Source organism: Falco peregrinus, chromosome 9, assembly GCF_023634155.1.
Source record: "Falco peregrinus isolate bFalPer1 chromosome 9, bFalPer1.pri, whole genome shotgun sequence".
NCBI classification, from domain to species: domain Eukaryota; kingdom Metazoa; phylum Chordata; class Aves; order Falconiformes; family Falconidae; genus Falco; species Falco peregrinus.
In genome coordinates, this window is record NC_073729.1 from 30,812,546 (window position 1) to 30,829,250 (window position 16,705).

Sequence of the window (16,705 nt, forward strand, 5' to 3'; positions counted from 1 at the left end):
TCGTGCTTGCCTTTTCCTCCTGGAATTGAGCTTACAGTGAATATTTTCACGTGGCTCAGCTGCAGGGAACGAGGCCTTTTTTTGACTGGTGGAGAAAGATCTTACAACTTAGCCTTGCCTGCTGAGTTAATGGTTAAACCCTTGAGGGACCTCTAAACTGGCACTTGCCACATGTGTATGTTCAGATGATAAAACTTTTTGGGGCCTGATCTGCAGGCCAAAAATGGGACAGAAGAAAATAACCTAAAGACCTGAGATTGTTGCAGGGGGTCTTGAGACTATTAGAAACGTTATTGTTTAGAGAAGATCATGGACGTTGTTATTCTAAAAACCTGCTTTTTCAATACTTAGTTTCTGCTTTGTTCTTTGTTTTAAGGACTATCGGACAAAGCCCTTTTGCTGCAGTGCGTGTCCATTTTCCTCAAAGTTCTTTTCAGCCTACAAAAGCCACTTCCGGAATGTTCACAGTGAAGACTTTGAAAATAGGATTCTCCTTAATTGTCCTTACTGTACTTTCAATGCGGACAAAAAGACTTTGGAAACGCACATTAAAATATTTCATGCTCCAAACGCCAATACACCGAGTGGAGGCATCAGCACTTTTAAAGATAAAAACAAACATGATAGCCTTAAACCTAAGCAGGCTGACAGTGTAGAACAAGCTGTTTATTACTGTAAGAAGTGCACTTACCGCGATCCTCTGTATGAAATAGTTAGAAAGCACATTTACAGGGAACATTTTCAGCATGTTGCTGCTCCTTACGTAGCAAAGGGAGGTGAAAAGTCACTCAATGGTGCAGTTCCGTTAAGTTCCAGTACCCGAGAGGAGGGTAGTATTCACTGCAAAAGATGCCTTTTTATGCCGAAATCATACGAAGCTTTAGTACAGCATGTTATCGAAGACCATGAACGTATAGGATATCAGGTAACAGCAATGATAGGTCACACTAATGTAGTGGTTCCAAGATCTAAACCTTTGATGCTAATAGCTCCAAAACCACAGGATAAAAAGCCTATGGGACTCCCTCAGAGGATGGGTCCCCTTTCCCCTGGAAGTGTTCGATCTCTTTCGTCCCAGCAGATGATGAACAGACTCACTATACCAAAGCCTACATTAAATTCCGCAGGAGTGAATATGATGTCAAATGTTCACCTACAACAGAACAATTACGGAGTCAAATCAGTACCGCCAAGTTACGTTGGTCAGCCAGGGGGAAGGCTAAACTTAAGTGGTAACGCACCAGTTTCTATTCCACAACAATCGCAGACAATGAAACAGTTTTCAGCAAGTGGAAATGGAAGGCCTTATACTCTTGGAGGGGAGCAGCGATCACAGGCCTCAGCCAGATACTCTCTTCAGTCTGCCAATTCATCTTCTCTTTCGTCAGCTCAGTTGAAACAGACGTCATTATCACAGTCACAGGCAGCTTCGAGAGTATTAGGTCAGTCTGGCTCCAAATCTCCTGTAGCTGCTACAGGTCCTTCCGCTGTCAATACATCATCCACACAGAAGTGGAAAATCTGTACAATCTGTAATGAGCTGTTTCCTGAAAATGTGTATAGTGTCCACTTTGAAAAGGAGCACAAGGCTGAAAAGGTGCCTGCAGTAGCTAACTATATAATGAAAATACACAATTTCACTAGCAAGTGTCTATACTGTAATCGCTATTTACCCACTGATACATTGCTTAATCATATGTTAATACATGGTCTGTCTTGTCCGTATTGCCGTTCAACCTTCAATGATGTGGAAAAGATGGCTGCTCATATGCGAATGGTTCACGTTGATGAAGAAATGGGACCTAAAACCGATTCCACTCTAACGTTTGATTTGACGTTGCAGCAGGGTAGTCACACGAACATACATCTTCTCGTAACAACCTACAACCTGAGAGATGCTCCTGCTGAATCTGTAGCTTACCATGCTCAGAATACCCCCCCGGTTCCTCCAAAACCACAGCCGAAAATCCAGGAGAAGTCTGACGTACCTGTAAAAAGTTCTCCACAAGCAGCAGTTCCCTACAAAAAAGATGTGGGGAAAACTCTCTGTCCTCTGTGCTTTTCAATCCTAAAAGGACCCATCTCTGATGCACTTGCACATCATCTACGGGAGAGGCATCAAGTAATTCAGACGGTTCATCCAGTCGAGAAAAAGCTAACCTACAAATGCATCCATTGCCTTGGTGTATATACTAGTAACATGACTGCCTCAACTATCACACTGCACCTTGTTCACTGCAGAGGTGTTGGGAAGACACAGAATGGCCAGGACAAAGGTACGTCGTCATCTCGGCTAAGCCAGTCTCCAGCTGTCGCACCTGTGAAACGTACTTACGAACACATGGAATTCTCGCTAATGAAGAAGAGGAAAATGGATGACGATGACTCCCCCTCTGCCTTTGAGGAAAAGCCCGAAGAACCTGTAGTTCTAGCATTAGACCCCAAGGGTCATGAAGACGATTCCTATGAAGCCAGGAAAACATTTCTTACAAAATATTTTAATAAGCAACCATATCCCACTAGGAGAGAGATCGAAAAGCTGGCTGCCAGTTTGTGGCTATGGAAATCTGATATTGCGTCTCATTTCAGTAACAAAAGGAAGAAATGTGTTAGAGATTGTGAAAAATACAAACCTGGTGTGCTGCTTGGTTTCAATATGAAAGAGTTAAACAAAGTCAAACATGAAATGGATTTTGATGCTGAATGGCTGTTTGAAAACCACGACGAAAAGAATTCCAGAGTCAATGTTAGTAAGACTGTTGATAAAAAAATAAGCTTGGAAAAAGACAATGAAAGTTCCTCAGACAGCTATGAAAATATAGAAGAGGAGTACAATGAAAGTGGCAGTCCGTTTGGTCAGCACATTTCTGACATGGGTGGGAAAACCTCTTCTGATAGCATAGTGGAGAACCCGGAGGACAGCATATCCAAGGAAATCATTGAAGAAAGTACACTGCAGTCTCCAGAGAAGTCTGATCAAAAACAAGAGGAAAGTGCTAAGTACGAAGAGATTATTTCTGCTGAAGAACCAGCAAAACTGGTAGGTGATGTTTCAGATAGCGAAGGTGACCAGGATGATCAAGATGATGCTGTTGAATGGAAAGATGGAGCCTCACAGTCTGAAAGTGGGCCTGGTTCTCAGCAGGTTTCTGATTTTGAAGACAATACGTCAGAAGTAAAGCCAGAAGTGTGGACAGATGAATCCTCCCAAAGTGAAGATGCCGGCAGCAGTAAACCGACAGTTGAGACAAAAGAGGGTGGATCTGAAAGTGATGAAGAGCAGTCAAAGTGGAAGAATCGTTCCTATGGAAAAGTAGAAGAGTTTTGGTCTAAGGACCAGTCACAATGGAAAAATGCATCAGAGATTGAGGAGAGCTTGTCGAATCAGCAGATGGAATGGCAGAATAGCACAATTGACAGTGAGGATGGAGATCAGTTTGACAGCGTGACTGATGGAGTAGCAGAACCAATGCATAGCAGCTTAACTGGTGTAGAGCTGAGCAGCCAGCAAGTGTGAGCTGCTCGATGCGGAAGTGTCAGTGATGTGATCCAATCTACAGCTGTCTCAACACTTTCATTTCAGTATGACTGCTGAGCTTCGATTCTAATTGGTACTGCCTTTCGAGTGCTAGGGCATGGCGTGTGGTGGTCGTGGCCGCTGTTACTCCAGTGGTTATTTAAGGATGCTGTTGGCTAATCTTGCTTGAGAATACCTGCTGGGATGAGCACAGTAACTTAATGTGAAAACGGATAAGCTGGTGGCTCCAGAATGCACACAGAGAAAAGCAGAGGTTTATTTTATCTGCATTTTCAACATTTATTTCACTCTTGTACATGTTCAGTTGTATGTCTTTTTAAACATTACCCTTTTTCACATGGTAGTGTAGGGCCAACCATACAAGCTACCAGTTCAACGTGTATAGTAGACTATGGGGAAATTGATTTTTTTTCATGTATCATTCTGAATAGTTGAAATGTATATTTGTACAGTCTTTTAGACCTATTCAAGTGAAGCTTATGAAATTGTTCTTGTGTACCCATCATAGATTTGTTTCTCTTTTTTAGTGTTGCCCTGCTGTGTAATAAATGCTGTATCTAGTTTACCTAGCAAAAGCTTGAAACTGCTATAGTATGAATTTTGACAAACTTAGTTTTTGCACATAACCTTGTACAATCTCGAAACAGAGGCCAGCGACATAAAAAAATATATCTGGACTCTATTGTATTATAGAATTTTCTTGTTCTGAATATCCTTGACATTACAACTGATGACAAACGTATTTCAGAGCCATTTTCTGAAATCTTTTAAGCTAAAAAAGAAAAATCACATGCAAGAAACAAGTTTGCAGCTACTAATTTTGACACCTTTTAGATCTGTATAAAAGTGTATTGTGTTGAAGCAGCACACTAAGACAAAAGTGCTGTGTTTTGGATATTTAGTTTTATCTTTAGTTAACACCAACAAGGTGTTGTATTCATTTATACCATCTAATATATGACACACTGTTGTAGTATGTATAATTTTGTGATCTTTATTTCCCTTTGTATTCTTCATTTAAGCATCTAAATAAATTGCTGTATTGTGCTTAATGTAAATATTTGCTTTATTACATGCAAGTGCTACATTCCTGTTTGGTAAATCTCACCTTGCTCCATTCATTTCTTTCTTTTTTTTTTTTTTTTTTTTTTTTTTTCTCCCTATCTTCTCCCCCCCGTGTCCCCCCCCATCCCCCCCATCTCTGCTGGGGCACATATGTTTAGTACTTTCTTACTGAATAGACTGATCTTCAAGGATATTGAAAATCCTACAAACTAAATTTGCCTGAATTTGCCTTTACTATTTAGCATTCTAGAACACTAATTTATAAATAGGATTGTAGTGCTTTGCTTGTTCTGCATCCTGGAGAAACAAGGTCTACGAATTACTTGCATTTTTCATCTTTTTGTACTGATACCAGTGAAGGTCACTTTCACATTTTAAAAAGTTATCTAGAACTGTGTCTCTCTGAAGCACTATGTATTGAGGGTAAATGATAGCAAAGGTATTTGAGTACTAACAGTTTAAAACATAAAGGAGCATGCCTTGCAAGCTACAGACTTGGTTTGGCTTTGAAGAAAAAGTAATTTGAATATTAAAAAAAATATTGTGATTTGGTCAAACCAGTCCTGCATTTTGGCAAGTGGGCAGTACAACAGACAATGGCTGCATAACCAGAAGTTCATTGAGATAATTTACTAAATCTAATTGTGACGGGAACAAAACTATTCTTAATCAGAACAATTAGTTCAATTTAGGCATATGTCTGCTTTTTGATACAAGGACTAAATTGACCTGTGAACCTTTCATTAATGTTGTAAAGGAGGGAATAGTTCTGTGTTCTTCAACATTTTAAAACAGCAAAACCCTTTCACAGAGATCTTGAGAAAACACTCGTATCTGCGTAGCAGCCTTGGGTAGGTATAAACCACACTTTGACTGACTAGTTTAACAAACAAGCCAGTATGTAAGCCACGGACAAGAATATGTGTGTGCTCTCATGTTCTGCAGCTAATTTGTGCTGCTGGTGCCCTTTGGAATGAGCATTTCTGGGTTTTGTTGAACAAATTATGTGTGTGAAGTAATGATTGAAGACAGCTACCTTTACATGAAGATAATTTATCTTGTTCTTTTCCCTGTGCACTCAAGTGGTAGAAGATACAGGAAAAAATATATTTTACATTTACAGCAGCAGAAGAGCTCCTAGTGTTTCTCTGCCTTAAAAGAAAACTTGAGCCTCAAGTCATTTGTTAGTCTGGAAAACCTGCTATCTGATTGAAAATAACTTTTCAGTCAGCCAGGTGAAACTTACAGATGTCAATGGGTTGGTAATCTTTTCTTTTCCCAAAGCCAGGCTCTTGAAGTCCTAGAAAAGGTTATTCTTTTCTAAGAAAACTCGGTTACGTTCCTTTCTCCCTCTGTAGGCTGCTCTGTTTCGCAGGAGGCTACTGTCTGAAAAGTTAAGACATTTCAGAATTTGTTTCATGTCATTTCATCTAGGCTTTAAGGAGGTTTACAAATACATTTTTAAAAAACTTAAACAGTTTAATGGGAGTACAACCACATTTATCTGTTAAGCAGTGAAATAAAGGGTATCATCTTATGAATCTGCATTGTATTTGTCTCAGCATCTGGCGAGGTTAATTTAATTAGCGAACTCTGTAGTTAGAAGTCAAATTTCCCCATTCTGAGCTCAGTGGATAGTAAGACTATGAAATGCAAACTCTTAGAAGTGCTTCATTTGCCAGAAATTTCCATGATAGGAAATACCATCTTGCATAGTGATTAAATTAAAGGTCTTGCACAAGAATAGTCTGTCTTACCAGGAGTATCAAGAAGGATTGAGGATGGTTGTTTTAAGTTTTGGCATAAACTTTCCAGTATTTGAAACAATGCTCTTCAATCTGGCTTTTCGCCTAGGCGAGAATTCCTGCCTAGATTTGAGGCTAACCACACATTCTTGAGGAAGTCAAAAAGCAGAGGAGGTAAATGGCGCAACAAAACTGGAGGAACCTTAAGCCCAATTTGTATAATCTTAACATATCGCACCATTATAATTTTATGAGATGGAAGTTAACCAAATTTTACATACGCTATTACAGTTCTGCGGCAGAATTTTAGAAACGTGCCAGCTGTGCTTGCACAGTAGCCAGCTCAAGATGACATGTAAATTGCGCTGCTGTATTCAGTAGGAGCTCCTGAAATCACACCTCTGCCCAGGCTTTGGCCAGCACAACAGAAAAGACAATTAAGACTCTTCTCTAAAGAATTTGTTTCAGCCAGTTTACCTGAATTGAAGCGAAGTGAAGCATGTTTTCCTTTTTAAATACACTAGCTGAAATCAAAAGGTTCTCACAGTTGCAAATGAAGTAGGAGGTTATTAGCATAGACGTTCTTTCTAGACTGAAGACAGCTTTATACAACAAAAACTCAAAGCTGGTGTGACCTGCAATTTGACTTTTGATGAATACTGGAGAGTGCAAGGACAGCGTGAGACAGTTAAGGGTAGCTGCATTTTATATGCTACTTCATGGGTGTTCATACAGGCTTGGAATAACTTATTTTGAAGCACTGTTCATTGTGCTGCGCTGCAGCCAAGACGTAGTGGTTCAACAAGTATGCTTCTCCTCCTTTTAGTATGCTCTCCTCCCTCCATCTCCTCGCTCCTGGAAGCACTGTTGCAGCCAATAAGCTTTCCTCCAAACTAAACAGTTCTTTTCCCGCAGGGACAGGCAGACAGCTTTTGCCTCATTCCCAGTTTTCTATCCAGTGCATCATACGCTAAAGTCCCACTTGATCTCAGCATTTTCCTTTGGGTACTGTGACTTAACCCTTTATCTACACTGGGGTTTCTACTCAATCAAAGCCTTTTACATGATGTTGCAGAAATACCTGCATTGAAGTTTTATTTCACAAGCTCTTTATCTTACTGAACGCTCAAGTGACATTTAGTGCTACTACCATCCTCTGCTCAGCAGTAACGTTTCTGTAGCAAGAACTTGCCAATTAATATTTGACAGTTTGACATGTATTTTCAAGACAGAAACCTGAATATTCACCCCGTATTTTTATAGGAGAATTCTATCATTCTGACCACCAAGAAATGAGTAGGTTTCAAATACCCACTAACACAGATACAGTGAACAGTTTGCCATTTTGTAGGACATATCTTTCATACACTGCTATGGTAATAAAACAAGTTTATTTCCATTTTTATCAGAACCAAAAGAATTCAGGAATATATTGTGTGTACTGTCTCTTCATTTCTGTTAATAAAGAAGCTGATATTTGGATAAACAGGTTGGTATAACTAAGAGTATTTTGTTCCTTTCATAACTAATTTGCCTGTCTGTAATACTAGCTCATTTGTAATAATCCGTTACAATAACCTGCATTGCAGGTGTAGACACCAACTAGGTCTGCTATTGCTTTATACTTTAATTCGACTCTTATCTTTCACCATCAGTCCCACTAATAAATATGAAAAGGTGGAGATTTATTTCTGCATCAGAAAAGCATTGGTCGCCATGGTTACTCAAAGCCACGTAGCTTTACTTTCACCATAAGCTCTTTTTTTTCCCTTTACAGAATTTGCATTGGATCCTCCATCTTCAGTTTTTCCACAGGTATTTTGAAAACAAGAGCATTTATTTCCATTTCTCCATATTGTACTGTATACAGACCCAGTCATCTGAAAAGCGTATAACCTTCTCTTCCTAATGTTCCTTTATTCAGAGAATCAAGTGGGTTTTGTTTTCCTAGACCTATTCTGAAGTCCAAAAAAAAAAAGCTACAGGTGCGGATATGAACTATGCTGCTCCTGGTCCTGCCTAAATAGCATCTGCCTTATAAAACTGCACATCCAAAGGTCCATTGCAGCTTTGCAGAAAGTTTATTTATACCATTCAAATTATATTACACAACAGCTTGTAAATCCCTATTCCTGGTTTGAAATAGAGTGCTGGAAGCTTCAGCAGTTTATTGCATTTTAAAATTTTGACATTGAGTTCACGTTCTCTTGTAAAATCATTTGTGCCTTTGTGAAGCTGGCTGTATAGCACGTTACTTGACAGTTTTAGCATGCTATACTAGAGTACTCTTCAACCTCCTGATCACTTAAAGTAAAAAACGTGTAGGAAAACGAAGAGAGGTTTTGTACATTTTTTTCATTCATTTAGGAAGCTTATCGAGTAAGTGCAAACTATTGTGATCAAATCTTACAATAAACATTCCAGCCTCCATAGAGCTACAATATGATCAGAAATTTTTCACTTCCCTTAGAGATACTAGCCAAAGATCTGTAACAGTTGCTTATTCCTAACGTCATAAAGCATGAACTGTAAGAATAAACTCCGACAGCCTTTCCTAAAAAACTTTTGGTAGTGAAAAATTAATTATTTTGATACTTAGTACCTACATAGTTCATGGGAAAAAAGTCTTCGGTAGAGCTTTGGCAGGTCATAGGGGCGTGCTGCTGATCAAGGATGTCTCTGAAACAAGAACAGGACAGAAATTAATCTTATTGTTAAGGAACAGGAAATAATATTTTAGAGTTGACCATCTAGAAGAGGCAAGGGGACAGGGGAGGAATCAGCATCCTGGAACTGAAGTTACTTTCCAATACAAGGTAATTGGCTCTGTAAACAACACTGAAAATGTGAAGTTGTTTACTTTCACACCTGATTCTACAGACTTTGCAATCATCTTAGCTGGATTAATACCGAACAGATAAAAATAGAATAGAACACAGGGGAAATTAGTTTTAAAGCATAGAAAAATGCAAATGAATTAGCAACAATGGAACATACTGACTACAGAAGAAATATAGAAAAGGATTGGGTTTTGCTTCTGGGGTTTTTAAGAATTCAAGTAATTGATTAATCCTGAACTGAGGAGATAAAAGTCATTTTTCTGTAGTGCAACGATTCAAACCTCTAGCTAAAATCACAGTCTCAATGGAAAGTGAAGAACCTATCTTTCCCATAAAGCTAACAGTCTTCAGGCTCTAAACATACTTTGAAAGACTAGTTCGCTATTTAGATGTATTTATTTGAGTTTAATTCTCATTCATGTGTTTCAAGCCGTGCATCTGGTTACAAACATTTCTTGAGAGTATCCACTGCTAGTTCTTTGGAATAGATACTGGTTCTCCATATACATCCAGGCACTATTTAAGACATAAATAAATATTCATGTATACTGTGACCTAGGTACTGGCTACCCAAACTGCACTGAGGTTGTCGGAACAGGCAGGATGAGTGGAGGTTCTGCTGACAAAGTCTTGATTTGCACATCGCAGAGATCAATACCATGTTCTCAGAGAAGGGCACTTGCTAGCTAATAGAATATACAAACTTTGCTGCAGGGAGAAACATAATGTAGTGATAATCATCAACAGATGCACATGGGTTTGAAGGTTTTATGTGCAGACCCAAGCAGAAGGAGATGGGTTCCTTTTAATGAGCAGAATACTAGAATTTTAATGTAGCAGATAAATTTTTTTCATCTAAGATTGAAAATCAACAGTCACAACCACAAAGTAAGACAAGATGAAGAATCTGAATTGATCATGTAAGAAATAATAACGAGGTTCACATCTGCAAAATAGAAAGGAAGAAAAAAAACTAAGAAACTGTAAAAATAACCAGCTGTAACAGCTAACGGTGGAATACTAACATTTTCTGTATTTCCCCTAAAATAGAAAAGTTAAAAGTGACTCCGATTTTCAGAGTAAAATAATCTGTCCTTTGTTTCTAGGGCAATATTGCCAGTGGTCAGTCACACCAGGAGAAAATAAAGCAGGAATAGTGTTAGAAATTACAGTAATTAAAATTAACAAGCTGGGTGATAATCTGTCTGGAGAAAGCCCTGATCAGATCAATCAAACTTAATTAAGGACATGAGCCTCTCAAACTAACTTTAAAAGTAGGCTCAGGATTTCCCATAGCTCATGAAACCACTGTCCCACTCCAATTTGTAACCAGTTATTTCAGAACTGCTTATTAGCACTTGGTATCCAGGAATTCCTCCAAACAGATGATGCCATGAATGCATCTTTTTTTTTTGAGCTCCCTGCAATAGTAATCTGATGCCTTGATGTATTAATAACTGATTACTTTATATAGTACTACAGGTACCTTGATTCACAGATATACTTAGCCCCTTCTGACCCAGAGATACGATATGTTTTCTATATGCCCTCTTGACATAGGTAACTCTTTCGGGTGACCTCCTGTAATGTGCCATAAATTCTTACAGAAGTGACTCCTCCTGTTTTAGAGCTACCCACGCCAAACTCATCAGGGAACACTCTTGTTACCAGCTATGCTAAAGAAACTACTTCGGTATTTATTATCTTAAAGTATAGCTGCTGAATCAATATTAAATGAGAGGCAAAGATACCAATCCGTATGATCTAATGGTATTTTATGAGGAAGGGGGCTGAGAAAAGCTTTTTTTCCACAATGGTACAAATGGCACACAGGGTTAAAAGACAAGGGCATGAGGAATCTCTGTGCTGTGCACATCACAGGGACTGAAGATGAAATAATTCCTTTGTGGTCAGGCTGCTGTGAAACTTAAAGGACAAGCGATATGGCTGCCTGCTAAGGAGGCCAGGGCAGGGGGGCAAGAGGGAGAAAACGTCTTGAAATTCCAAAGCCTATTGAAGTCATCAAAAGAGAGAGGTTTTAAGTAGTAGCAAATAGCTTTTCACCTCTAGATCACTTGATTCACGTGGTTCACAATGGAATAAAGACTAGATCGTGGCCCTTAGAAAGCAGGTGCTCTCATTAGGATGGCATCCATACCATAACGTACAACAACCAGTGGTGCTGACTACAGCAGTGGTTTGCCAAAGGCCAAGCAGCCCTAAAACTAAACTGTGTTTATGTCTGATCCAGGCTATAAAGGCCTCGGGCAAGGTTCTGTCATGTCACTGGTGTCTGTCGGCACCTATTCACTGCAAATACCGAAATGGGGTTTTCTCCTCTGAGCTCATCCCTTAGGTCAGGCAGAGCACAGCATCGCCAGCTTACATCGCACCTGAAAAACAGGCTGGAACAGACCACTGTTGAGATGCCCTGTACCCCCTGTATTCTTTGTCCCAAACTTGGAAACTATTAATTAACTTAAAGAGCCAGCAATGAGTGAATAAACAGAGGAAATAAAGATTAAAGGAATTACAGGGGAATTTAGCATTTGGAAGGCAGCGTAACAAGAAGCTAGATCAAATAGTAGAAGTGAAAGGATTAAAAAACATTTGCGAGAGCTTTGGAAATAAAGTATGCACAACTCCTCTGCACTTGCAGGCAAATAAAAGAAATGGCATGTAGAATCATGCCTGAAAGATTAAAACTTCTGGTGGCAGCTTTAGAGACCTCAGTCAGTTGCATTTTAACAGGCAGCCAAGTTATCCAGGGAGACAAGTTGTGTGTCAAGAGTATCTAAAGCACCAAAAGCACCCCTTAAGAAATACAGTTTGAAGCCCCTGAAAGCCAGGCCCTCGGCTGATAAAGCTAAATACACAAGAGCAGTAAAAAATTTACCCATTTAAGAGCACAGTGGTTACTCTGACAACTCCTAGCCAGCATCAGAACAACAAAGCTGGGTCAAAAGGTGATCGCTTACAGGTTGTATCACGTCCAGAAAACAGCTTAATTCACAGAGTTAGATTCTACCTTCTATTGAAAAAAAAAAAAACAAAAACAAAAACAGAAATGCTGGACTGAATGTGCTTGCTTGCTTTGTTTCATTTTCACGGCCAGGCTTAAGTCAGCCTGCGCAGCAACATTACATTTAAGGCAGGTGCTGTAAGAATTGCTGATGAGGACACAGAAAATTGTTTCCCTTCTATCCAAGTATCTACAAGATGGTCCAGAAATCCACTTTGGTACTGCTTTTATAACGCAGATGTAGGGCATCTACCCCTCAGGGACCATAGGCCCAGCCCAGCTAGACAATTCATCTGTCTGTTGCTGGCTATTCCCTTTTCCAACAGCCTCCCAAACAGATCGGGAACAGGCAGCACTTCACCTGCTCCCATGTACGATAAACACACTCCAGGAAGCAGCTCGGCAAGCGCAGGAGGTACGGCCTCGGTGGCACAGGGGCACCGGTACAGCCACCAAGTGCCCCAGCAGGAAGGTTTGGCATCGTTGTGAGGACTTCTGACCCGATTCCAAGCAGTACGTTTATCCAGGCTATTTGCAGTGTGCCTGACACAGCTAAAACATCGAGCTATTCTCACAGGCTGAGAAAAAGAGTAGATTACCTGAGAAAAGGAGGAGGGATATTATTTCACAAAGAAAAAAGAAGTTAACCTTCCACATGCTGTGCCTTTGGTAACATAAACCTTACATGCTTAAGCTGACAGCAATTATTCCAGATCCACACAAAAAAACCCAAACCAAACCAAACTGAAAAAAAACCAACCACAAAACCAAAAGGAAAAAGTTTTCTTTAAGGCTACCAAATTTAAAGCCTTGGTAGTTCAACTTAGATGTATTTACAATAACTGTACAGGGGTAGTTATCCCTCCAAACTGAGCTCCTGATCAATTCTGCTGCTTCAAAGCACAGAAAGGAGCAATAATAAAATATTTTGTCCATGTTGCTGGGCTGTGGTAATGACTTAAGTCCTATCCATGTTTCCAGAACTCCTGAATCCCTTTCTTTTACATCTGCTGCCTACCACCTGAAGCAGCACTAATACACCTTTCCCCTGACACCAATAAACATATTTGCGTCTGTTAGTTTACAGTGAAAGACTGCCAAGCTTGCTGGAGTGGATCGGCACTGCTGCAGATACTCAAAGAAAATGAAGCAGCTCAAGGAGCACTTCCCTACAGAAACCTGCAACAGAAATTTGAACTCTGCTATGAAAGACAAAAATGGATTCTTGGCTATCTGCCAATAACTGTTTTTCAGATTTGGTCATTCTTGCAAGTATTAAAATCAGTATCTAGGCTGTAGAAATCAAAACAGGGCAAAACCTGAAACCTGATTCTTCAGCAGCTCCAAAATCAAGCAAACATTCTCACTTTTGTCCAGCAAAATTTCAAAAATGATGATGTAGATTCCTCTGGATCTTAATTTTTTAATATAATTTCATACAACACTGGTAAAATAATTTTCATTTCTATAAAAATAGATTTAAAAGTACAACTTCTTAAAAACCCATCAACTCTGACTTTTCCAACCAGCTGCCTTTTGATTGCTGTCAACACAGTGCTACTAGACTCTTGAGACACACTTTTGGGAAAAGTATGAATTAAAGAACCAAAATGTTCTTCACACATCAGCTCTGCTGCTAAGCACAACAAATCCTCTCTCACACGTTCTTCTCTGTTAAACACTTGCTATGTACCAAGAAAGTAATTGAATATGGATGTTGTTAAAAGAGAACAAGGGGCCTGATGCCCACTACTGCCACATCAGAGACCTCTTTGCCTTACGGCTGGTTTCCATAGTAATTCTTATCTCCCATTTGTGGGGCTACCAATACCACTGTGCCAACACAAACAAAAATCAGTTCTTACATAAGCGTAGGCTTATTTTTATATCTATATTTATATATATAAAAACATATGCTTAAATATAAACATGCCACTAAAGCTGTAACATAGCATGTATCTATGCAAGTGGGAAGAAAGAAGGAGCGTAAAACCAGTGTTAAGGCTTATCTTTAGCTAACTAACAACTCAGAAGCTTTTAATGCTTCTCAAAAGTTTTCAACCAGTGTCAAGGAATCGCCTTTTAATTAGCAACTTCAAAATAGACTGAAGATGAGAATGAATCCTGACAATAGCCTTACCAGCTAGGCAAACATGACTGCACCTTGGGAAACCAAGGCAGAAAGGTTGCGTGATAACGTCCCAACAGACAGCAAGTCATGGCAGAGCCCAGATTTAAATCAGGACTGACAGAGGAATTCTAGCAGAGCCTGCAGCGCTGGTTTAAAACTTCACCGCCTACAGCTCTCCTCCCCATTCCTCCCCCAGAGGTTATTTTTCCCCTCCATCAGCAGAAGGAAATGTGTCACCACATCACAGCCACCCTAGTTCAGTCTGGCACGCTACCTTAAATCACTGATGAAAGTAGGTGCCTAAGGTGCCAAAACTATTAATTGCGGCAGCCAGAGTACAGGCACTAAGTTCTCCTCTTCAGGACAGCAGTAGTTTTTGTCCTAAGGCAAACACAGTAATGTCAAACCATTCCGATTTTCAGAACACAAGCTTCAGAGGCCAATTTTTGTCTCCCACAGCACATATATTTTACTCAGCATGACTTGCAAGAGTTGGATTCCACTCTCGCCTTCACACGCACAGCATCTTTACTATCTCAGCAAGGTAAAGAAATCCATCTATCATTCCGTAAACCCAGAACGTGACCGGATGAGTAGCACAAGCTGCAGAATTTTCTTCGTGAGAAAATACAAAAATCCTTTCTGACTCCAGTACCTGTGTCCATCATGAGCTGCAGCCAGCCAAGCTGGACATCTGGCCTCACCTACAGCACTCACAGAAGTTTTCAGTAACAACCTCTCCAAATTCACACTCTACAGAACTCTGTCTCAAGAGCATCTTACCTTCCCCTTTTCCTTCAAGCCTACGGGATTGCTGTGAAGGCTTTCCAGATAATTATTGATTCTTGCATCAATTTTCTTGTCTCTGATTGACTGATGGATTGGGGGCGGGGGGAAGTAAAAAAGTTCTTTCTATGGTGGTCTGTTACTAGTCTCCTAATTAGAGGACTATATGAACTTTGAGGCATACCCTTTCCAAACATAAGGCAATCATATCACTTTCTAGTATTATTTATAGGTCTTGAAAGCACAGTAAATAGTTCACAGACTGACTGTGCAGGTTTCTCTCGTAAAACCACTTATGAAGTAAATAATACACAACAGAAATAGGAAATTTACTGGGTTTTTTTTTCTTATTTTTTCCTGTTCTTCTAAATATTCTGTGTAAGCACTTCAGAGCAAGGCCAATTCCACACAAGCTCCAGAAAGCATCATATATATCCTTTTGGCTGAAATTAGTCATTAACTATAACCTTTCACTGATGACTTAAGACTGGAATCTCTTCAAGGGAAGGATAAATCAGGCTTTGCTTTGTGAAGTACACTATCATGAAAACATGTAAAAACTGTCAAACAGCTATTTTCATCCCATAAATAGTAATGAGATACATTAAGTCAAGAGAATTTAGAAAAGGCACTTTTTTTAAAAAAAAAGAACTTTTAAAAAGAGAGAAAACCCACAGCATCCCCTTTTTTCCCCTCAATCTCCTCAGGAAAGATCTGTTCAACAGCTACAATAATGATCAGTGCACAAATCAATAATCTTGCTGAAATGATGGGAAAGCACTGTTTATTAGCTGTTCAGTAAAGAGACAGAAACATAAGGATGCAGCAGCTCTTCTTCTGCCAAAAGAGTGTGGGATGCAGAAGAGAAGTGACAGCTTTGAAGAATCTCACTGCAAAATGTGTTCTACATGTACAGTCTAAGATTTTGTGCTTAGGCATGTTATCCACAGGCTTTCTTCTCTTCAGTGATGGATCTAGCTTCTCACTACTATAATCATTTTCCCGATACACTGCCAGAAGGAGCATGTCCTTTAAAAAGGAAAGTCTGCATTTTGGTTTGTTGTTGCCATTTGTGATCGGTCTGACAGTCTGTGTCTATGAGGCTTCCTAAGGCGGACTGCCCTGCCTTCAGCACTCTCAGTCTCTCAATATATTTCTTAACAAGAAGCAGTAAGGTATCTGGGGCTACTCCTCATGTGTTCATCTTCAGGAAAGCCAAAAGGGAACAGGAGTGAACGAAAGAATGAGAAAAACTAAGATAAATAATAACAATACCTAGCATTTTGACCTGCAGGAGCACAATAAGCAGAAACTGGCTGTTTGACCTTCACAGTATACTTCTAACACAAGTATCCTCATTTTACTAGTAAGATAACTCTATACATTCTTTGCTTTGGTTTTTACTGCAAGGTGTGCTCCAAGAATCCCCAGGTCCCTGCCTAGTGGCACAATTTAAGAAGTGCGTAAGACAAGGGCAGATCCAAACGGAGGCTATTACAGCACACTGGTTAAGAAGGAAAAAAAACATTAAAAGACCGAACAAAACCCATGGGGCTAGATGGATGCATTTGAGGATGC

At 39.7% G+C, this 16,705-nt stretch overlaps 1 protein-coding gene and 1 non-coding gene across 25 annotated transcripts in view; one reads left to right on the forward strand and one right to left on the reverse strand.

Moving 5' to 3' along the window:
• ADNP (activity dependent neuroprotector homeobox) overlaps positions 1-4,596 on the forward strand; it is a 32,987-nt gene extending 28,391 nt beyond the window's left edge. For all 23 annotated transcript variants that reach the window (XM_055814701.1, XM_055814706.1, XM_055814703.1 and 20 more), the window contains one exon: positions 377-4,596. In XM_055814701.1, the coding sequence (XP_055670676.1) occupies positions 377-3,517 (3,141 nt within the window). In that variant the 3' untranslated portion in view covers positions 3,518-4,596. The remainder of the gene's footprint in view (positions 1-376) is intronic.
• Positions 4,597-5,874: 1,278 nt separating this feature from the next.
• The window catches only part of LOC114011721 (uncharacterized), a 45,337-nt gene continuing 34,506 nt past the window's right edge, over positions 5,875-16,705 (reverse strand). Inside the window, exons 4-5 of one of the 2 annotated variants that reach the window (XR_008748863.1) lie at positions 8,955-9,027; positions 5,875-5,989 (exon numbers count right to left, since the gene is read on the reverse strand). This is a non-coding gene — a transcript (uncharacterized LOC114011721). Of the gene's footprint in view, positions 5,990-8,160; positions 9,028-16,705 lie in introns of those variants that run through there. The other variant, XR_008748862.1, reaches the window with a different exon arrangement.